The sequence below is a fragment of the Misgurnus anguillicaudatus genome, chromosome 22 (assembly GCF_027580225.2).
Source record: "Misgurnus anguillicaudatus chromosome 22, ASM2758022v2, whole genome shotgun sequence".
Lineage (NCBI taxonomy): Eukaryota > Metazoa > Chordata > Actinopteri > Cypriniformes > Cobitidae > Misgurnus > Misgurnus anguillicaudatus.
Genome location: NC_073358.2, coordinates 32,548,061 through 32,573,132, shown reverse-complemented (window position 1 = coordinate 32,573,132; position 25,072 = coordinate 32,548,061). Strand labels below are relative to the sequence as shown.

The window sequence follows — 25,072 nt, the reverse complement described above, 5'->3', positions numbered from 1 at the left end:
ATGAGAGGTGCACAAACACGCAGGAGAGAGTGAGCGAGTGGAGTCCGGTTCTTCAAAGCAACTGTAAACTTCCCTCACCACAACGTAAGGCCCGCCTCTCCCCTCATTCGATTGGACAATGGAAACACTCGAATGACGTCGGGTGCTTCTCCGCTCTCAGCGCTCCTTCAAAAACGCGTGCGCGGCAGGCGGCAAAAAACCGCAAGGCGCTCGGCGCGCATAAACAGCGCGCGTTTAGAATATCATTCAAAAAAGGCGCCTGCAACTGCCATAAACGCTTTTGGTGTGACTCACTGGCCCCTAACCCTCCTTTCCTCAATCCTATTGAGGAGTTTTTCTCTGTTTGGAGGTGGAGAGTGTATGAGCATTGGGCTCAAGACCAGAAGTCCCTGCTCCAAGCAATGAACGCTGTGTGTGAGGATATTACAAGAGATCAGTGTAGGGGGTGGTTGCGAAATGCACGCTGTTTCTTCCCGCAATGCATCTCAAGAGAGAATATATGCTGTGATGTGGACGAGAATCTGTAACCAGATAGACAGCAGCTTGTGGATGACCAGGAGGGTGCGGATGGTGAGGACAGCGACCAGTGAAGAAATGTTAGCTCTGAAAACTGTGTTTAATGTTTATATTACAGTATATTATGCTGTATATAATTTCTTTTTACTCTGATGTATGGAAGTTACTTTATGTGTGTGAATGATAATGGTTACAATTTCCTTGGCAGTGTGAGTGCAATGTGTGGTGTCAAACCTCAGAGGCTACTCTCACCCTAAAATCCTATTTTCGTTTTTTCAGTTTTATACACAATTGTATTCTGTTAGCTAGACAAAAAACAGTCAGTAACCATTGTCAATAAATGACTGGGCTAAGACTGAAAGGTGGACATAAGGGATATTTCAATGGTCCTCTGCCAAAACATCTAAACATTTTGACTTGCAGTGCTTACACAATGCCAAAGGGACGAAGCATTTTGGGGGCACTGACTGCTTAAATGAGAAGGATATTTAGTTTTGACAGAAGAGTGAACTGTTTTGGGAGAGGTATGAGCTTTTGCAGGTGAACCATGGTGTTGTGCTGAACCATCCACGTTATTTTGACAAAAGCACCAAGAGTGTTGAGAACGTCTGGTCTGTTTTAAGAAATGAGCCAAAGCAATTGAGAAGGATCTTTGCCATTTTTGTGGCACTGACACTTTATATAGGAAAGGAATTTAGTTTTCAAGCATGAGTGTACCGTTTTGGGAAATAAATGAGCTTTTGCAAGTGAGCTATAGTATAGTGTTGAGCTGAACTGTAAGACTGTTTTGCCAAATGATCTTAGAGTTTTGAGAATGTAATTTCTGTTTCAAGAAATGAGCCAAACCAATGGAGAAAAACTATAACTACTCTGATAGACAGTATCAAGTATTTAAAAAAACAAAATGACCAAGATAAATTGGTATTTAAAAAAAATGCAAAGTAAATATATATTTGTAGCAATAGCCAGCAATACATTACATTGTACGGGTCAAAATTATACATTTTGAAATTACATTGTACAGATCCAAATAATACATTAGGAAATTAAGTAATGATCATGTTACAAAAAGATATTTCCTATCGTAAATATATAAAAAATTTATTTATCATTAAGTAATCCGTGCTGGGTAGATTACTTATGAATTGTAATCAGTTACTGATTACGAATTACATGACAAAATTTGTAGCCAGTAATATAATCTCTTAGATTGCACATCGTTGGTAACATAATCTGACTACTTTTGGATTACATTTAGATTACTTTTGACAAATCTTATTTGATTTCAAATACATAAAGAGAAAAAATATATATTCAATTATTTTTCAACAACAACAAAAACTTTAAGTGTAATGTAAGGACAGTTAATACTTCAAAATACTAACACTGATTTACTATTAGTGTTAACTGATAGTAACACATTGGATAAAACAAAAGCACACTTTATGAATTTAAAACATAATTACTTAAAATTAAGTAAATAAAATAAAAAATAGCAACACAGCAAACCATATTAAATTTCATGAAATTCACTGCAACAACCCTGCAAGGTCTAAAATTTCACCTCACAAATAAAACTGAAGTGTTTCTTTAAATGGCGAGTTTCTTTACAGGTGCAGTATGTAAATTTTAGCGGCATCTAGTGGTGAGGTTGTGAATTGCAACCAACGGCTCAGTCCACTGTTCACCCCTCACTTTTGAAACACATAGAGAAGCTACTGTAGCCACCACCAGACAAACAGGTCACTGTCAGAGACAACATAGTAAAAAAAGTTTGTCCGTTAAGGGCTTCTGTAGAAACATGGCGGCCCAAAATGGCGACTTCCTTGTAAGGGGCCCCTTTGTGTATGTAGATAAAAACATCTCATTCTAAGGTAATAAACACATAACGATTCATTATGAAAGGTCTTTATACACCCTTGATAATATAGTTTTTTGTATATTATTTCGCATTTCTGTCAAGAGATCCTTCTAAAAATTACACACTGCACCTTTAAAAATGAAGTGGTCTCTATACATCCAGACAGTGATCAAACACTGATTGCTGCTCCATTTTGCATTTTGTCTCATCGTTGCGATTCCACACCTCTCCCCCTCTCCCCCAGAAAAACTTGAACAATCACGAACGTATATAAGCGTTAGGTAAATTTATTATGAAAAAAAAGGAGATTTACTAAATACAGGGTATGCACGTAACATCACCTTCGGTGAACTGCGGTTACGCCCACTGAGTGGCAAAAAACAGAACAGCAGAATTTGTGTACAGTGTGAAATCAGCGAAAACACAGGGAAAACACGTCTTAATGGGAAAAGGCTGTTGTGCTATAGACTGTACTAACAGATTTAACAAGAATTCAGAGCAATTGTTTGACAGACTGTCAAAAACCACAGAAAGAAGAAGTAAATGGATCGTCTATGCCAACGTCCACTGACCACAGGTGGGTTGAAAAGTTGCTAGGGTCACTATAATGTACAACTCCGGCGTGGTCACGTGGAAAAGTGATGTCAATACAAACCCTCTATTGTGAACATCGAGGTTTTTTTTCTTTTTTTATTGCTATCTCTTACTTATTCCATATATTTTTGTATAAAACAGTAACATGAGGGTTAATTTTATTTTATTAATTTAATAGAATTTTTATATTTCTAAATGGCCACTTGTATAATTCATAATCAAAAATCCAGAAAAATCTCAAAACAATATCACAAAGCTTTTGTGAACTAATTATTTTGTCATATAAACAATGAAACAGGATATAAATTCTATAAAGGTTTTACCCCCTATCTGCGTCACAAGACTGGATCGCCCCCATCATAAGCTCTGAATTTGTGGGAAGTTATAAAAGGGGGTCATTCTCATTGTTAACATCAGCGTGGGCTAGATTTGGCCAGCTCTGATGTAGTTTGATATAGGGCGTTGCTTTCAGGGAATCTTTCCCTCTGAATCAGAACTAAACAGCCTGTAAAACGTTCATGATAACATTTCACAATCTCTTTGATGAATGATAGATTTGATTAGCTAGAGATTGGGTGGGTGGCCAAAAGATCAAAATAAGAGGGAGGGGTGAGGGTGCAGGTGATGATAAAAAAAATGATAAAAAAAAACTTACAGCAGCTTTAGCCTCTGCTAACTTGGCTTTCTTGAGCCGAGCCTTGCAAACATCCAGGTCAAGGCGTCGATTTTCAAGTAGCTTTCTCTCTCTCGAAAAATAAAACGTAACATGTAAAACACATTAGTATATAATATAAGTAGTTTGTACTATAATGCTCTAATCAGCTAATTTTGGTGAATTGATTTGGTGGAAATATGATGCGGTGCTGTGCTATTAAAATGTGCTGTATTAACATTAGAAAATTGAATTGAACTTAAGGTGTCCTTAAGCAGCGCACGTTTCCGTCAAGGGACAACCTTCCCATTTCTATTGTGAAGCCATTACGGAAGTGATTTAAACTGCAATTCGTTGACTGCCTCCAAAAGGGAGTAAATTCCCATAAAGTTCCCAGCTTTATTACAGCAGAAACAAATGCTCTTATATAGCATTTTTGTCTATATAGCTAATTTTGCCTTTCATGACAACTGTGACGGGGGTGAGCTTTTTTTGTAACTCATCCTTTCAAATTGTATTAAAGGGACAGTTCACCCAAAAATGAAAATTCTGTCATCATTTACTCACTCTCATGTTGTTACAAGTCTGTATAAATGTCTTGGTTCTGATGAATATTATTGACATATTCAGATATTTTTGACAAATGTGATACCCGCATAAAAGTGTCTAAATAGGATGGATTGTGACATTCCCAAAATTCCTAAAATTCACAGCCGGGGATGCGGGCAGATAATTAACTCCTGGTAGGCAGGTAGTAGCGCGAATAAAAATGTGTGCAATATTTGTATGTTTAAATTACCATTACAAGTGAAACAACAATATGACATTTGACCCATCACATCACCACCACTGCGACAGTGTTCAAGCTTTGTTGATTCTTCTAGTTGAAGCGAGCGTTGCAGGAGTTGCATAAAGTTGCACTTATTTGTTTCTGCATCTTGTTACTTCTGACTTTATTCATTTTACAAAGTCAAATTTTATTAAAGTCAAAGCAAGCAAGCATTTCTGTAAAAATAATAAAGCGCAGTGTCTATAAAATCATTTATTTCAGTATTTTTCTTGTTATAAATAAATGTATAAGGAATTGTATATAAAGTTTAGTTTTTATCTTTACAGTAGCAATCACAAATTATATGTCATTTGTCGTTTTTTATCATAAAAACATTGACGTGCTAAATGTCAAAATTAAATAATATCGCTGAACTTAACCAGGACTTCCCACATTTGTTATTTTTTAGGTTTAGTTGTCAAAAATGCTTTTTTGTTAATTCTTTGTGTGATGTTCTGAACATTGTGGCTTTAAAATGTTATGTTTATACTGCCTTTCATTTAAAAAAAAAAGATAAAAATGCATCATCTGTTTTGTCTTCGTTCATCACTTGAAAGGCAGTTTCGGTCACTTTATCAGGTTTTGTGTGCTGCTTGTGAAAGAAAATAAAAGTTAACCATTTGTTGACTACCTGGCCTGGGGGCGCATTTATAAAACTATGCGCAGGATCCTTACTAAAAGTCTACGTACGCAAAAAATATTTAGATTTATGAAATAATGCACACCAGCAAGCAATGTTCCTTTGATAAATCACAGATCACCTGAAAGTATGCGTTCGTGAATCTGCCTCATATCCCGCCCTGCACGCGCCTTTTTTTAACCATAAATAGTCAATGCAAATTACCTCCTGAATGCTAATCCTCATATTAATGAGACTGGCATCCAATTGTTTGTTTGTGAATGCGCCCAGCCAATTAACACAAGCCACTGTCGTAATCCTCCAGCATTGCAATCACGCAGCATTATACACGGGAGTTACTGCAGCATTTATATATTTTTACAGCAATTATATGCCTTGCCATAATCAGCATGAATCAGAGGTATCACTAAAATAAAATAAATAAGTGTTTTCGTCTCCTTTAGTGCACGCGTCTGATATATGCGGACTGTTCTCCAGCAGCACAAGCGTTCTGCTCAGCCCTACAAACATGTAAAAAATGAATAATTTTAAAAAATATAGTAATTTCCTTTTACCTAACAGACTTGCATTAACTTGTACACGTGTGTCGTGTGAGTAAATATTTATTTTAATGTAATAAGCGAACACATGTTTCTTCATGCCGGTTTTGTTATGAACACACTGTAAAAAGATTCCGCAGAAACCACAGCACCACTGGCAGCTGGATGCCAGCAACCCACCGCAAACCTAACTTTATGCTACTTACCGGCAACAGCCTGTTCAAAGTTAAATGAACATCAAACATGAACAAGTCTTTATCTTTACAGAATAAAAATATAAAACAACAGCCTCAAGCAAAGCATTCTGGGAACCAAAAATCCTCATCAACCTTTTTCAGTTTTTTTCCTTCAGATTTTGTTTCCCAGAATGCTTTGCTTGAGGCTGTTATTTTAGTTTTGTTCTGTAAAGATAAAGACTTGCTGGTGTTTGGTTTTCATTTAACTTTGAACAAACTGTTGCAGGTAATTAACATAAATTTAAATCTACAGTAAGTTACTGGCAACCAGCTGCCAGTAATACTGTAATTTCTACGGAATCTTTTTACAGCATCATAATTAGGACTATTAACATAGAGTGAAACGATTGTCCGGGAGCTTGATGGCTGTATTTCTACACTTAAATATTTGGTTATTTACACTGTGTTCTGCAGTTATCTAATGGATCTGTATTTAAAGCATCTGCCGAGCCATCTCGTGCTTCCATAGTGGACAATGTGACCATGAGACAACACTGATTAAATATTTTAAATGATTATTGATTTAAGATTGAATTTTACAAGATGTATATGAAACAATTAACACTCAGTACAAGTGCAAATAACACTGCTGGATTTCATCGTCATAATTACGTGGATGTAACGTATGATGAAGAGTGAAAATAAATGTGTGTGTGTGTGTGTGTTATCAATACTTAAAATCATTCTTGCCATATTTACTTTCTTCAATCTAATTTCAGTTTACTTTCTCTCCATCTGTGTCACCAATTCCCATTAACTCTTTCCCCGCCAGTGTTTTTTTAAAGTTGCCAGCCAGCACCAGCATTTTTCATGAGTTTCATAAAAGTTTAAGGCCTTCCAAAAAATGTTATTTTTTAAAAATTTAAAAAAACAATATAACAAATCAAACAACACCCCCTGCTTTTAAAAAAAAAAAAAAAAAAAAAAAACGTTTCATCCTACCTTTATTAGTTCTCTACACTGTAAAAAATTTGCTGTAATTTTGCAGCTGGTTGCCAGTAACTTACTGTAGAAGATAAAGACTGAAAATGTTTAATGTTCATTTAACTTTGAACAAATTGTTGCCAGTAAATAACATAAATGTAAAATCTACAGTAAGTTACTGGCAGCTAGTTGCCAGTAATACCCAGTAATACTGTAATTTCTACAGAAATATTTTACAGTGTACCTCTCAAATATGGGTAGGTTTCTTCAAAAACACCCAATTTTGAGCAAAAAGCTGAGATAATTCAATTTTTGTGAAGGACTTTTGATAGAGATCAGATGCAGAGCGATCTTTAAAACATACACAGAGTTATTTCTCTTTCACGTGAAGCGCTACTTCCAGGTTGTATAAGTTGCAGAAGTGTGCCACCTAGGGTTGTAACGTTATGAGATTTCCACGGTATGATAATTGTCTCAGAAACTATCATGGTTTTGCGGTTTGCCGGTATTAAACACTTAATAATAATAATATCATTAGCTACAATGACCCTTAAATTAATAAAAAACAGATAGGGGGTTTTGGGTTGAACATATGGTTTATTATATCAAACTTTTTTAGAAAAAATACACTTTCGAAAAAGGTAAACATTGATTCTTAATTTATTACAATTTTTTTATTTTATTCTTTTAAATAAAATGAAAAATACCTAATTAAATTCTCTCAGAGCTGCTCTGGATATATTCATTTGTTCACATCGTCATATAGTGAGTGAAATTAATGTATAGTTTTATTATATGGCCTAAGTATAATCAACTTAAATTGATCTGTAATATAAATCACTTAAATGGGCTTTAGTGCCTCTTTTTGCAGCCACTCTTCATCCACATTTCTTGCAAACTGGATATCCATCTTCAAGGACAACCCCGCATGTGTTTTTAATATACCCAAAGTATTCCCATACTGTAGATTTTAACTTTTTTTCTGGTGGGGGATAGAGGATAGAATTTGTAGTCTCTGACATTTTCTCTGCCGTTACATAAACGAGTGGAGTCTAGCAGTCACGCCGAATGAAGTTGCATGTGCGCAGTAGCGCAGGTGAGTTTTTTTTTCTTCCAATAGGGGGGCGGGACAGTGCAAACTAAATAAGAAAAAAACTGGCTGACTTTAAAAATAGAGAATAATAATTTTCCACTCATCGTGGGAAAGACTATTTTTAATGACATTTTTGAGGGGTAATATTCTCCCAATGTCTTTGTAATGTATTTATCAACTTAACGTCTGGGCTTTGGCATTCATTACCAACATAAATAAGAGGCATTTAGGTTTATTTTTTCTTTAATCACTTGATAATTATTGTCAGTGGCATCAATAGGTCCTTTATAAATTTCTGTATTCCACAATTGGTACACAAATTTGTGGTGGCTTTTAAGTCCTATTTAAATTTCTATTTAAGTATGAAAACGTCAGCGATCCTCGGCTCTGCTCCGTCATTCAGCCAATTTTTCACTTTTTTTCTCGATCCAGCCATGGATCAAAGCGAACATCAAAGTACAAGGTGTTTAGTAAGATTAATACCTATTTTATATTTACTATTTTTATATTTATATTTATATTTATATTTATATTTATATTTATATTTATATTTATATTTATATTTATATTTATATTTATATTTATATTTATATTTATTTTTTTTATCACATCTTTATTGGGGCTTGAACTACACAATATTAAAAACCTAGTGGTTCAAAATAGGCATTGTAAACATTAATGACCCTTTTCAAGAAAACAAGAAAATACTTTTGTAACATTTTCATATCTTTCAGAAAAATGTAGCCTTCCAAAAATTCACTTCTTTCGATATCTTCAGGCCCGCAAATTTATAAGAAATAGATTCTTAAACAAGTTCTGAAAATAAAAGTCTTCAAAGGTGCGGTTTCCAATATTTACAAAACTATTTTTTCATTTACTGTATTGTCAGATACTTCGCCCCTCTCTAAAATAAGGCAGAGTTGGGAGTCAGATCTCAACTTTGTTTTTACAGACGAGGAATGGTCAAAGGCACTTCGTCGTGTACATACTTCCTCAATTTGCTCTCGTCATTCACGAATACAATTTAAATTACGTCACAGAATTTACTGGACCAAAGCGAAATTTCCAAAATATATCCAAATAATGCTTCTACATGTGACAAATGTCAACAAGCTCTGGCAACTCTTGATCATACTTTTTGGCTGTTCCCAGCGTTGATTTCTTTCTGGACATCAATTTTTGATGTTTTTATTTTAGATACTGAACCAAGTCCCTTAGTAGCACTATTTAGTCTTAATCCCACAAATGTATCCTTGACATCTTTACAGTCGAATGCTCTTGCTTTTTTGTTTAATTATTGCTAAGAGAGTTATACTAACAAACTGGAAAAATCCCTCCCCACCTAATTATTATCATTGGATGCATGACTTGTTGCAGTTTATTCAAATAAAAAAATTAGATTTACAATGCTTGGAAGAACAAAACAATTTAACACAATTTGGCAAACTTTCTTGTTGTAACTTATAAACATAACAACCTTATTCACAGTTTTAATTAATAAGTAACCCATTCTTGTCCACCCTGTTATTCCTGATTAGGAAAGACAAAGCGCAAAAAGGGAAAAAAATTATTAGTTATTTTTCCCCAAGTGACAATAATTGTTTATAGGTGCTCCCTCCCTTTTCCCCCTTTTTACAAGTATGATGTTTTTACTTTCAATTCACTAAAATCAATAAAGTTTTTATACAGTGTTTATATGACTGAAAGTAATTTGATTCAACCTTATTTTGATTTTATTTATTTGTTTGTTCACGTTTGTTAGAAAACGTGAATAAAAAACATTTAACCATACACTGTAAAAAATTTCTGTAGAAATGACAGTATTACTGGGTATTACTGGCAACAAGCTGCCAGTAACTTACTGTAGATTTTACATTTATGTTATTTACTGGCAACAGTTTGTTTTAAAGTTAAATGAAAATGAACATATTCAGTCTTCTATCTTCTACAGTAATTTACTGGCAACCAGCTGCATAATTACAGCAATTTTTACAGTGATTAAAAACCTAGAAGTTTTGTGCAAGTCATGGCAACAAAAGCTTTACATTATGACCAAAAACATTGAAAATAATGATCTCTATAAAGGGAAGACTCAGTGTTATCTTAGTAATGCATTTCTTATCACTTGCCTCATAAATTGTGGTCAGTTTAAATAATTTGAAGCTTTTTTTCTGAATAAAGCAGATGTTTTGAGTAAAATTGTTAAATGAATAGTCAACTAAGTGACTAATAAAGAAAACAACTTGCCCCACCTATAATAATGTATCCTGCACTAGTGTTGGGCAATATGCCCCATTTTGAGATCGTCCTATCTCAGCCTGTGAGATTGGCGATACACGTTAGTATCGAGGGTGGGGGGGCAGAAGTTTACTCATTTATTTATTTGTTCATATTTGACTCATCTATGACAAGTCAATTGATTGGTGGATAGAAAAAAAGAAGCAAGGACAACACTTTGTCATGACCGCAACCTTCTTAAAACATGATGCCATTCATCCGAGCACATTATTAAATCCAGGCGCTCTAAAATTTCCTCTTGACTTCATCATTCCTTTGCATTATTACTTTTGCTTTTTTGTGCACTGGTCAGCTATGCCAAACAGACAGTCAGAATTAGTCAGAACATCTAAAAACAAAAACAAAAAACATTTGTAACTCACCGAAATGGTTTTCCAGTCTCCCTCTAGGAAATTCCTCAGTGGTGTGAGGAAGTTAATGGCTGATGTCTGAAGAAGTTCTCTCTCTGCTCCACCCAATCTTTTCTGATATTCTCCAACAGTGATCAAAGTGCTACCTGAAATCACAAGCAAAGAATTCTCAAATATAAGAAACTATTTATTTTGGTTTTCTGCAAATTCAATGTACGTTTGCCAGAAACATCTACTATTTAGTCTCAAGAAGTTGTGCCAGTGCAAAGAGGAGTGGACTAGATATTAAGACATTAAGGTCTTTATTAAAGGGCACGTTCTTTTTGATCCCGTTTTTTAAACCCAAGTAAGCATAAATAATACCTGCAAAATGATAAAGCTCAAAGTGCACTGTCAGGCGATATATTTTCTGTAACAGAATTCCCGTTTCAAAGCCTACAGCGAACGGCCGGTTTGGACTACAGCCCTCTACTTCCTGCATAAATGAGTCAGTAGAACAGTTTTTTTACTAAACTCCGCCCACAGGAATACGTCAGTCGCCAGCTAAGCTAACGGCAAGCTAAGCTGCTATCGAATCATAGACACTCTAGATGTTGCCTTGGCTACGGCAGTTCATTAGACCGAATGCGTCAACCAGAGCCACAATCTTGAAACAGGGGAGCCCCGCATCAGTGTCATTGTAGGCAATGGTGTAACGGAAATAAAATCACCATAAATCGACATGAATGTGATTTTCTTGGTTTTCTTTTGGTTCGTTTCAACAGTCAGACATGTATTTAGCATTGAGTCCAGAAAAATATTAAAGTTTTGATATTATGAAAATCTACTTTTTCTAATGCATAGTGCTAGAAGGCCTAACATCCATATGCAGCACAAAAGTCCGGCATCGTCCATGAATTCGGAGTACAGGCGGAGATAGCAGCTTTACTTAGCTACTTCCTATGACAAAACCCCTGTTCTAAGATGGTGGCGGTTTTGACGCATGCTCAGAACCCCAAGGCGACATCTAGTGTTTAGATCTATATGCTATCGAATCACAACACACTAAACAAACTACACAATCAGAACTTATGTATTTCTGAAGGAGGGACTTCATAGAACAAGGAAGACATCATCAGCCCGTGTTTAGGACAGTGAAAACAGCGCTATACACAAGTAAATTGTGCGAAAAAATACTGCTTTTTTTACACGTGAAACATATTGTAAACACAATTAAAGCTTCAAAAACACAGAAAGAACGGGAGCTTTAAGAAAGAGGGGAAGCAAATACTTTTGCCCATTGTTATAAAATATTGCTGTTGCTGAATTTCTAAGTAAATTTGATTTTAAAACGGCAACAAAACTGGCATACTTGTGACATGGACTTTTTGTATTGCTGCAAAATACACTCCAAATACCTTACCCTTACTAGATTTATTAATTATTGCACCAAGCACTTTACAGGAAAAGCACTTTAATGGGCTATTCAGGGGAGTTATGTTATATTAGGTTAAAAGTAATGGATGATTTAAGGGATGTAAATTGATAAGGTAAATGGGTGAACAACTTAAAACCATATGTCTGTCTGTTTTTGTTCTATCAACATTTTGTTGTTATTCTATAACAATGACAAATAAACTGAACTGAAAAACCCCAAGCACATGGAAGAAAACAAGCAACTTCTGTTAAAACAGATGAAAAAATAGTCAGGATGGCAAAGATTCAGCCTTTCATCACCTCGAGAAAGATCAAAGATGATCTAAAATAATCTGTAAGTACTGTAACAGTCAGAAGACATCTGATTGAAGCTAAGCTGTTTGGAAGAAGCCACTGTAAGTCACACACTGTAAAGACAGTTAAGCATGGTGGTGCAAAAGTAATTTTTTTGGAAGTTTTTCATACTACCGTGTTGGGCCTATTTATCGTATACAAGGGAACATGGATCAGCAACATGGGAACATGGCAAAATCTTGGTTCCAGACAAAAAGGATTGCGGTTATGGAGTGCCCAGCTCAATCCCCTGATCTCTACCCCATTGAGAACTTGTGGGGTGACATTACAAATGCAGTTTCTGAAGCAAAACCTAAAAATTGACAAGAACTGTGCATCCTGGGCTGAAATACCTGTTTCTAGGTGCCAGAAGTCAGTTGACTTGATTTGACACAGATGTGACACAGATGAAGAAAACATGAATGATGACAGGTCCGTCAGAGATGCAGCTCGACGAAAACATTAACTATGCATAGTGGGTAGGGGTGTAACGGGACGTGTATTCGTACCGAACCTTTTTCGGTTCAGGGCTTTCTGGATGGTGCACATGTGCACCGATTGGCCGAATGCAATCTTTTGTGTGCGGAACATAGGTGGATCATAATATGTTGTGTGCATTTTCACACAAACATTTTAAGTGGCGGAAGTCTCCGCGTTCAGCACAAGTTTTCTGTCAAACATACAGTGATGCCACAGTTACTTTGAAAAAGTAATCTGATTACTGATTACTGCTTTAAAAAGTAACTAAGTTACTTTACAGATTACTTGATTTTAAAAGTAACTAAGTTAGATTACAAGTTACTTTGTTAGTTATATTCCAGTAGCCGTCAACACCCCCACTGCCTCAACATAAAAAATGACAACCGGTTTTGCCAACACTCACTTTATTGGAAGTGCATTTTTAACAGTAACGTCAACAATGTATCTTCTGACATTTTAAGTTGAACTGTTGTGTTTTAAAAAACTAAAAAATCTTTCTTGACTTTACTTAACATAAATAGGGGAGAGCAGGGGCCATTTTCAGAAAATCTTAAAAGCGAATGTTTTAGACAGAGATATATTTTTGCTGTGGTGAATAACTCACAAGTGTGGTCTATCAATACCAGCTGGAATTTTGAACAAATGTAAAACGACTTCTGTATAATTTCACTTTAAACAAAAGTAGTGAATTGTTACTTTTGACCTTGACAGCAGGGACGAAAGTAACACACAGGTGGGTCAAAAGTAACACAACAAAACATGATAGATTTTTGTGTAGCACTTGTTTTTATTAAATATATCTCACTATGACCTCTTTAATATGTAACTGCAAACTTATTTTGTCATTTATCTTTGTAAAAAAATAATTACATTACATTTTTATTTTAAATTTCAGTTTTATCAAATGTTTCAACAGCAACCAACAGTACAAACTTAAATTGCTGAGACAAAAAAATGTCAATAGTGTGAACACTATGAAAATGAAATAAAATCAAATTAGAATAATATAATTTTTTTTAACATATTATACACAGTATTAGCGGCGGGACAAAACTAACACTTTTGACCCGACAGGATCTACTCCAAAATACTTTTATTTAGAAAAACTGAGAAGTCTTCAGGATGTTATATACTAAATACCTTGTAGATTTATCAGTATTGTAACACATGAAACGAGAAAAACAATGCGTCATAAGAAAAAAAAAAACGCTTTTGGAATTTACTTATCATGGTTGAAAAAACAGTTCTGGATCTACACGTGGAAATCGGTGAGTAAATAACGCGATATTTGTCAACTCTTGCCGAGGTTATGTGCTAATATCTGTCATAGTGAGATGCAGATGTTATCAGGGCTCGGAGAAAATCGCTTTGTTACTTTCGTTCTTCAACTCTCTCACACTTACTGGTTTTGCACAGAAGTCCAGCTTTTGTTGTTTGGGTAGTGGATGACCTCCTGCTCACTGCTTCGCACCACCGGGTGGGACTTGCTCTTAGTTTGACTGTCTGTGCCGTGCCGCGGGTCCAAATGTGTTTTTTTATTTGACGTAGTGTTTTTGTAGCTGCATCTCTCTTCTCTCTCCAATGTCCGTTGTTTACGTTTGTGTCGCTTACACGTGACCTGAAATGTCCTCATGCTGAAAACGTGACTTGTCGCACACCTGACTTCACTTCCCGAGACGCAAGAAGAAATATACAAGAAAATATATATTTTACTAAGGAAATTTTCAAAAATAGTAACGCACAGTGACTTGGACTAAGTAACTTTAATCTGATTACTGGTTTGGAAATATTAACGCGTTAGATTACTCGTTACTAAAAAAAGTGGTCAGATTAGAGCAACGCGTTACTAAGTACATTATTCGTTTATTGTCATGTGATGTGTTTATAAGTATGTGGGAGACATTGCAAGTAACGTTAGCTTGCTGTTATCATGTGTGCATTACTCACAGTGTAGCCTCAGACCTTCACATCTTTCATCAGGTAGATTAACATTATTCATATCTAGAAATATTTGTTCATGCCACCACCTGTTTACATAATGCACGAGGGCAAATAATTGGGTGATTCTCGCGAAATTAGACTTATGAGGTGTCACGAAACATTTTGATAATAAAAGTAAATGCTATCAAAATAAGAAGCATACAGTTACAAACATCTCTTCATGTACAAATTTGCACATGATTTTAAATGACATCATACAAACCAATTTTGTTATTTTTTTCCACATTTAAGGGAACATTTTTCATTACCGCAACGTGTCCATGACTGGATTTGGGTTCTTTGACATGGAAAATGTATAATAAAAAAATCTAAAAAATAAAAAGGCTTTAAGTGTAAAATACCAAACTTGTCCTTTAACTCTTAAAATTTAAGTATCAATACTATCTTTACTATTGCATGATATATGATAATAATCTGTACAATTTTGTGATCTGAGCACAGTGTCACATCTCGTTAGCTAGTGTATGTATCTATGAACACTGATCTCTCACCAAGACATCTGTCCTTTTCTCCTCACATTGAACCTCAATTTGTCCCCCCTGACTGTTCTGTTTAAAGGTGAGAAAACCCTATGAAGAGTTTGGTTCCAAAACGCAATAAATCAATTTTGACAAATTTCGGTAAAAACGTGTTTTCTATACCAAGACAAAAAAAGAAGTGACAAGATGAAAACCACTATTTTCTGTTATAAACTTTTACATCGCATCTTTAGGTTACAAAAACATAAAAAAATTCAAATCCATAACTTGATTTTCAAAGATTTATTATAAAAACTTATTATTTTTTCCACAAAATGCGATAAATCCATGACAAGTTTTTTTTCCCAAAATACTATAAATCTATTGTATCAATGGATAAATGTGCATTCATCTTTGCCATTTTATATTCATTTAGTTGACTAGTTGTACACACAGATTAAAAAAATAAACATTAATGGCATTAATCAAAACACTTACTTTGTCATATTAAGAACACTGTCATTGCTGCGGTTATACTTGACGTCGTCGCTTAACATTTTTCACAGCGATCAGCTGTAAAATGTTTTGGTCCTGCTCGATTTTCGTTGAGTTTTAGTAAAATGGAAAGTTTTTCATAAGATCCCCTGGGGTCAATGTGTTAGAATCACATAAACTTCACAGATGCTGTCGGGTGAACAAGCACCCGTTTCCCGAGTGCCTCTCGCGTAAATTATTAGATGTTGATGGCTTACATTTCTTTTCCGTCACAGAAAACCATCACAGATTTATCAATGCCATTAAAGTATTATTTTGCTTTTGTTTGTTTGTTGATCACGAAGTACAAAGTAGATGAGGAAAACTAGGATTCCGTGTACTTAACGCGCCGCCATAGTTGTTTACATTGCGTGGAATTGTGCGCTGTAATTTGTGGAGCGTATTTATTGAATTCTGCAGAAAAGGAGGAGTGGCGTTTATCTCGTTTTGGGAAAAAAGATGACAAAATAACACGGCGGATATTGGATTTTGCATAAAATTAAGAATTTACCTTTTAAATACTGACCTGATATAATACTGATTTTGGAAGTAACTCAATTTTTTCAAAAATGGCGTTTATCGCGTTTTGGAACCAAACTCTTCCTATGTAAGTGTCTGTAATGATTGTATGTTTTGTTTTGGGGGAAAAAATAAAATAAAAATAAAGTACAATAAAAAGAGAAGAAAAATGTCTATCATGGTTGGAGAACAACATTTGGACAATAAATCAGGATAAATCTGATAACTACGAATACCCAAATGCTTCCTGGCAGTAACTCAGATAAGTGGGGTAATGATGCAGCCCAAATCATCACAGTTCCACCCCCATGTTTGACAGCTGGAACCAGCCAGTCTGAACAGCCAAGGGGTTCTACGTAAACAAACATTCCATGCGGTCGAAAAAAACTATGAATTATGGCTTTGATAATTATATTACCATCCAAGATTTCATCTATGTAGGTTGTATGATCATGATCTCTTCTTAAGTTTAGCAATGGTGTCTGCAACTTAAGGTTTAGCAATCGCAAATTGCCCATGTCGGCTCTCGCCAGGCTGTTTTCTAGGAAACAAGACTCTATTGAAACAAGGATGTTGATAAATAAATCAATTCCAAAACGACCTTTAGGCTAACCATTGAGGTGGGGCAATTGCACCATCTAGTGACAGACAGCTTTCAGCAAGATACAGTATTAATGTAGCTAGGAGACTTTCATGTTAATGTTGGATGAGCTCTACACCATACAAAAAAGATAACCTAATACAACATTTCCTGCTAAAAACTGCATCTGTTATTAGAAAGTAAATATGTTGTGATCATGTTTGAGTGATTTCAAGTAAAATGATAGGATTGTGTGTTATTTGGGTGATTGTACAAACCATATGGAGTTCCTGGCCCAAAGTCCTTTGCAGCATCTTGCATATACTGTCCCAGTAGCTCAGCATTGGTGGTTCTGGTTGGAAGCTTTTTGTCCAATTTCTCATAGAAAAACTCTTCAATACGGGCACCTAAACAAAGATTCACATCAGTAAGAAAAGGGTTTACTTAAGCTTCTAATAAATAAAAGCGTATGTCCATCATCTTTTTAAAGAACATATTTGGAATTTTTTTAGTCCTTGCGTTTCCCAGCTTTTTAACAATAGAGAACAGGGATCACAGAACAACTTTTGACCTTAAACCCCCAAAAAGTGCATCCATCCATCACAAAAGTAATATATACAGCTCCAAGGCCTTCTGCATGTAATCGATGCGATTTTGCAAGAAAAATATCCATACTTGAAACTATATAAACTGTAATAACTAGAATCCCGCAACGACACAATCTTGGACTCATCATGGCACATCACGAGAGAATTTTAGTGTAGTCAGTAGGGATACAGTGATTAACCAGTTTCACTATTAACAGCCCTTTAAAATGTCACGGTCGCGGGTTGAGTAATCATAAAGGCTCCGTTACACCGTGTGTTTCTGTCTCACGCACACACAAACTACAAACAACCAAAAGACGTGGGCGTCATGATGCAGACTGGGTTGCAAACTGTATTATGACAAAGCATAAGAATATGCGCACATGACGCATATCTTGGCTGTTTGTGGATCTGGTTTTGTGTGTGTGTGTGCGTGCCTGCATAGGTGCGTGAAACAGAGGCACACTCCAAATGGTCCGTTGAGCATTAAAAATGTCCTGCTCACGACTCTCCCACGGATAAAGCCCGGGCGTGGTGCTGGTGGTCTGACTGACTGCAATGTAAAGAATTTAAAGGGCCCATGACATGAAAATGAGACTTTTTTCATGTTTAAGTGCTATAATTGGGTCCCCAGTGCTTCTATCAACCCAGAAAATGTGAAAAAGATCAACCCCGTAACTTAGTTTTGGTAAACCATTCTCTACAAGCACATACAAAAATAGGTAGTTGAAATTTGTCCCTCTTTATGATGTCATAAAGAGCTCTTATTAGAATAATACGCCCCTTAATATGCACTATCCAATCACACCACTGCCATTTAGTGCAGAGAAAAAGAGAGACAAAAAAATTATTCACAGCACAATTGAGTTTCAACTGCAATAAACCACCATTATTATGATCAGTGTTTGCAGGTCATTTGCATTTTAAAGGACACACCAAAACGCCACAATTTTTGCACACACCAACAAAGTGTCAATTTTAACATGTTATAATAAATTACCTATATGGTATTTTGAGCTAAAATTTCACATATGTGCTCAGGGGACACTAAAGATTTATTTGACATCTTTAAAAATTCTTGTGCCATGGCCCCTTTAATAATTGTTCAAAAGTGTGTTCATGTGATTTTATACATTAATGTTAGAAAATTAATGAATCCATAATAATCGTACAATCGCAATTATTCATCAGACTATAATCATACCAACAAAATCTATAATCATTGCAGTGAGGGTTCATTGTCATAGGTACGTTGCGCAATGACTGTTATGAATCTCTTGAGTCCAATATGGAGTTGTTACCGGAAGCTAGTTATTATAGTTTATATAAATTTTACTTTTTTTACAAACTCGCATTGATTATCTGCAGAAGAACGTCGTTAACCCATTGAAGCCGTGTGGAATTCTTCTTTGAAAGATTAATGCACTTTTTGGGGGTTTAAAGTCAAAAGTTGTTCCCTGATCCTTGTAAAAAGCTTGGAAGAGCAAGGACATTTACTTAACCAGTTTAATCCCCAATTTTTTCTTGGAATTTGAATACATGCAATTTACTCCTTAGACCTCCCTAACACACAAACTGTATGCCTTCTTTGATTTTATGTTGGTTAAGTTAGTGAAATATTAGGTTTTATACTCTGTCACAATAGTGACCGGTGAGAAACATCATAGTCGGACTTCACTGAAATTCAATTAGACATATTTACATTAGAAACAGTGTGTTGTACCGGTCACAATTGTGACCATTAAAAAAATCCTCAAAATATATCTGTAGTAGACCCCACCTACAAATTTGATAGTTCTACATGTTAATTAAGATGTTTTACTTCTTTTTGTAGTAGTCTGAGGTAGACATCATCTTCTAGATGTGCAAGCAGGAAGTAAACTGATCTGGTCATGTGACCTTTCACCCTAGTCACATGACATTGATACATTTTAGTCAAGACAATCTATTTTTTTCATTTAAAAGTTAAATTTCTTGCCCAGAGCCAACATCAACACTTTTAGAGCTTTCAGAAATAAGAAAAAAGACACGGTCACAAATGTGACCGGTGGAATTAAACGGGTTGTTAAATAACTCCAAATGTGTTTGTTTGAAAGATGATGGACATGTGTATCTTGGATTGCTTGAGGGTAAGTAATTCATGGGGCAATTTTGATATTTTGATGGAGTATCGCTTTAATGTTTACTAGATGTTGAACCGGAACCAACAGTAAACTGACAGAAAAAAAAAGTATTGAGTCTTGGTTTTTTGTGTCTGTCGATAGTGTAATTTTAGGACTGTTAGTCTTACAGAAACATATATTATACCCCAAATCACAGTGCAATTTTAAAGTTTGAAAGCTTGAAATAAACTACACTATAATAACGTAAACAGACTCGAAACACCAAGTATTTAGTATGAGATGAAAATTTTGAGAAATAAGGGAGAAGTGGGAAACAAAAGCCATCAATCAAAATTGAGAAACATAAAAGATTACTCAATAACATTTTATGGAGTAATAAAACTTGATTATTAATTTAAAATTTTATTTAATTAAAAAATTTTAATAATAAAAAAGTCAAAGGAGAAAGATTCATTAACCTTCCTTTGTTCAGGGTTCCCACACCTTAGTTAACTTCAAAGACTTTCCAGGTCCCATACCCTCAAATTCAAGGACTAAATGTGGGGACACATTAAGTGAGAGCAAGGTTACATCATGTTATCTTTTAAGATACAATGTTAAAGTTCCCTTTCGAGGGAACTCGTGCTGTGTCACTGCGGTGTCAAACACAACTATGCAAAAAAGCATTTTGGTATGAATCACGTGTGCTTAAAACGTCTAGAATTTTTATGATATTATCCTACACTACACAGGGAATAATACGGATTTTTTTTTTTCCAAAAAACTTCTTGCATACAATAGATACAGGTCATTGAAAGTGCTTGAATCTATGTATGTATATTTTCAAAAACTTCCCATGGCCTTGAATTTTTTTCCTCCAGATTCACAAACTTTCAATGATCTCAAGGACCTGTGGGAACCCTGTCCTTTGCTTTTAGAAATCTATTCATCAGATATTTAAGAACCTGCTTTGTATTAAATGCAGAGAACATTACTGAATACAGTTTAAAATGGACACAGTCATTTTCTTTGAAGAAAAATGCAATATGGCTTCACAGCACAAAACAATAACCTTTGATGAATGTATCAAAAATTATTTAAAAAAAACATGTGGGTGAAAACCCTTTCATTATATCCTTTGTGTGATAGATAAAAATTTTGGGGTAGTATGACATTCAACCTGCACCAACAAGTTCTTATATGTCATCTGATCATTTTTATCAGATGCCAACATAACAGTCAAACAAGTAAGCTTTTAATTTTAAATTAAAGTTACAAAAATCATTTGCCCACATTTGTCCATTTGGCCTTTTGCAAACCAATACTACTATCACAAAAGGATAATGAACCAGTAATTTGGTTGGTGACCCACAATACAGGCCGCCGGGAGTAGAGAGACTTACCAGTTTGGTCAACTGGAGCAAGGAGAGAGTTAGAGGGAACAGGTTAGTGTTCTTACTAGCATACATCAACTAGGCCTCTCGCATTTAAATAAAAAAGCTTGAAAGTACATGAAAGGTACATCAAAGACCATCATTTCATCAAAGATCGTTCTTTAATCTCAAATACCAAAAAGATGTGAAGCTGTGGTCTTATCAATGATTAAGGAAATACACTCAAATAAATATTAATATACGTTTCATGTTTCCTCAACAGTTTACTGCTCATATACAATAACGTTTGAATTAAATTAAGCTATATTTAACAAGAATATTTCTTTAAATGTAATCAGGCAAAGTGTATTGCAGTACACTCTCAGATAAAAACAGTACAAAAAACAGTCACCGTTATATAATGTTATAATGTTAACGTCAACAACATGAATAATGCTTATTAACACCACTTATAAGTAGCAAGACTACATATTTCAAAAATCAGATAACTTGTAGTTATTACAATACTTTCCTTTTAAAAGTACAATGCAGTGAAGTTAAATAAACATCTAGCACATAAAAAGTCTTACTTGGGTTGGGTTGAAGCAGCACCTCAGTCTGTCTAAAGATCTTTTCGGTCCAATTTTTGGTGCAGTCTGCTCGAGCGATCAGGTTCTCCAAGTGGGCATCTAGTTCAGTCTTTTCTGCTTGGCCAAGCTTCTCCTCTGTGTACTGGAGAACAAATAAAACAATTGAATGCATAAAACGCCGCCATCTTAGACTCAGGAGAGAGTATTAGCGTAGTGTACGCACTTTTCTTAGTGACGTATGACAAATTCGGAGGGCACAGAGCAGCAGCAGAGAAACCTCTGAATGCTGCGTAGGCGCTCATCCTGAATGCGGATGAGACTAAGATGGCGGCGCTACCGGAAGGTAGTTAATTACGTTAATAAAATTTTAAATATGGATATTTCTACAACAACACCGCACGGATTACCCTCAGAAGACCTTTGTTTATCATCCTGGAGCCGTTTGGATTTAATTTGTGAAGGATGGACGCACTTTTTTTGGACTTGAAGGTCGTGGACTATGGCTGGACCCCGTAACATTACATTTATTCAACTGAAAGATCTAAAATATTTTCTAAAATATCCGAAAATGTGTTTGTCTGAAAAACGATGGACATATGCAACTCGGACAGCTTGGGGGTGAGTAAATCATGGGTTTAATATCGTTTTTGGCCGAACTATCCCTTTAAGAAAGTTGCGTCACTGCATCTCATATAGTGTATTAAAATACATTTGGTTAATAGGGCAATAAAAACGTAAAGTTTTTAAGTGGGACGATGCTGCAAAGTTTGCAATTCACCCTCTTGTCTGTTTTTAAAAAAAGTGGAGTGTCCCTTTAACAAAAGCTTTTTGTTAGACTGTTTTGTTGAGCGCCTTTTCCTGTCATCTCCTGTCAATCTTGCCGTTGTCTCTCTCTCTTTCTCTCTCCCTTTGCTCGTGCTTGACTGTTTACGCAGGCCCACATCCGCTGTTTAACATACAGTGCTATATAAGCACTGTTGCAAGTTTCTTAAGGCATAGAAATGAATAGGTTATTTGCATTTTGCACATGAATAGAAGATAGGATTAATATTCGTTTAGCAAAGACTCATTTATGTGGTCAAATGTAAATGGAACCATTTTAACAAGTCTATTCATAGCTATCTGATGACTGCTGGAATGTTAAAAAAAATCATTGTTAAATAATGTGAAATAAATATAGTAAAAATGACATTCTGAAAATGTAACTTGTGCAATGGTGAGAAAATTGGCAAAATAATTGACCCTCGGCTGAGTTTTTCCATTTTATTCGGCTTCGGCCAAGAATTTTCCTTTCGGTGCATCACTACTCTGAAGATCAGTAACAGATGACACCAAATGCCCCTTGACTCTCAATGATTAACAGGAAGCTCCTGGCCCACTGCATGTTTCCTCTAACATGCTAAATAAATGTTTATTAAGTTCATTCCTCACAGACAGGGAAGAGCTCTGCTGACAGGGCAGAAAAACATATCACATGGCACCATCCAGAATGGAGAATTATCTTTATATTTGCAATTTTGAAATATATTTTAAATACCAAACTTAATTTTTTGAACACTTCAAAAAGATTTTTAAAATAGAAACTTCCTGAGATTTTTCAAATTGCTTTAGTTTTTCAACAAACCAATAATGCACTCTGCGTGAATTCCAATCAGATTGTTCAGCCCTGTTTTCTTCAAGATCAGAGCTCTTGATTTGTAAACTCTAGAGCAGTGTGATTCTTAACCTTTTTCACTTCAAGGCCCTGCAACAAAATTCTCACTACTTACTAAATTTTACCAAATAAAATATACTAGAGCTTGGCATGACTGCAGATGTATTTTAGCTACAAAAATAACCAGGTAATAAGAAATATCTTGATTTTTGCATGTTTTAGCTTATTTTAATGCTTGTTTCGTCTTATTCTGAAAAATTTTCAGTCATCTTGAGTCTCACTTTTGGGCCCCTCCCCCCTTGGTCAGAAACACTACTCTAGAGGGTGTTGCACAATAGGGGAATAGAGCAATGAAAAACAACATCATTGTCTCTTTATTTGAAGTGACTGTATATGCGACGTCCCCTACTGTAGTGTCCTTAAAGGGCATTTGGGTCTATATCTGCACTATAATGTCACATATCCTGTTCTGGATGCATAATCAATTGGTGCTTTTTGCACAGTACTTGTTTTGTCATTACATGTAGTTGTAATGTGTTTTGCACTCTGTTTGGTCTGTGTCTTGTATCAGTGTCTTGTATGCTCAGGAAGGCCTGGCCAAAAAACACAAGAAATAGTCTATGCTATTTTATAGAAATTCCATTCAATATTTTTGTGTTTTGTGCACATCTTTTGGTTTATCACAGGGACTTTATGCAAACAAGTTTTCCCTGTATTTTTTTTCCACACAAGTGGTGGGGGTCCATGCTGTGGTAACAGGCATTCTGGGGTACGTTTCCCAAAAGCTAACTGTGATCATTGTTACCACTGACCTCTATTGGTTACGACAGAACTTGCGACCATACTTACTTTTGGGAAACGTACCCCCAATTGACTCTAGTAGGTTTTTTGTACTATTCCCTAGAAAGTTGTTATGATGTGTGTTAGAGTTAAAGGCAAAGTATAATGATATCACTTTACAATAAGGTTCTATTCAATAACATTAAATAATGCATAACAAGAACTATATATTTTCTGTTAAAGTTAGTTAATACAAGAAGTACAGTTGTTCAGTGAGCATTCATGTTAGTTCATTGTGCCCATGTCAAGTGTTTTTATTATTGGAAACACCCTACTGTATGTTTAAATGTCAATCACCCACATGTAAACAGAAGGGCATACACACACCAGCTGGTCGGACATCTATCAGTGCTCCGTACACAAAATGTTTATACAGTAGTAATTTCCCATGCATTATGTTTAGATAGATTAAAATACATATTGTATTTATTTAGTGCCCTACAAACAATTAGATTAAAATACATATTGTATTTATTTAGTGCCCTACAAACAATTAGACAACCAATGACATAATTAATTAACATAAAACAATTTAATTTAGCATTTTAAAAATAAAATATGAACTAATAGTCGGCTAGTAAGCAGGGTTGTACCGTAAGAGATAATTCAGCTGATGACTGTCACATGAACAGCCATTAATAATGGATAGGGGCTTGGCTTGCGTCTATCGGCTTACAACGACGAGGAAAAACAGATAATCGCAAAATGACAAATGACAAGAAACATTCATCTTTAACAATGGAAGATAAACGAACATTTACAGGAATGTTGTGGTAAATATGTTCATTCATAACTAGAGCGCGCTGCGTACATCCATTCCCCTGAATTAACGCACGTCAGTCACGACTAGAGGCAAAAAACCAAAATATACCCCAAAAGCATCGACTCGTTTCATACCTGAACCGCCCGAGTAAAGAAGACACCTGCATCCGACGCTAGTTTCTTCACATTGAAATCCATCGTGTCAGTGTTTTCACTGTGACTGTTTCAGCAACATCAGTTTGTCGGTTGTCCCTGCAGGGCGATCGATTGTGCAGGATGAGGCTTAATCTACAGCGCCGCCTGAAGTTTAT

General features: G+C 35.4%; 1 protein-coding gene across 4 annotated transcripts in view; it reads right to left on the bottom strand.

Annotated features, from left to right (window-relative positions):
- sh3glb2b (SH3-domain GRB2-like endophilin B2b) overlaps positions 1-25,062 on the bottom strand; it is a 58,762-nt gene extending 33,700 nt beyond the window's left edge. For 2 of the 4 annotated variants that reach the window (XM_073860374.1, XM_073860375.1), the window contains exons 1-5: positions 24,897-25,061; positions 21,506-21,647; positions 17,132-17,260; positions 10,541-10,678; positions 3,627-3,715 (exon numbers count right to left, since the gene is read on the bottom strand). In XM_073860374.1, coding sequence (XP_073716475.1) covers positions 3,627-3,715; positions 10,541-10,678; positions 17,132-17,260; positions 21,506-21,647; positions 24,897-24,959 — 561 coding nt within the window. In that variant the 5' untranslated portion in view covers positions 24,960-25,061. Of the gene's footprint in view, positions 1-3,626; positions 3,716-10,540; positions 10,679-17,131; positions 17,261-21,505; positions 21,648-24,896 lie in introns of all 4 variants that reach the window. The other 2 variants (XM_073860373.1, XM_073860372.1) reach the window with 2 other exon arrangements.
- Positions 25,063-25,072: the final 10 nt, after the last annotated feature.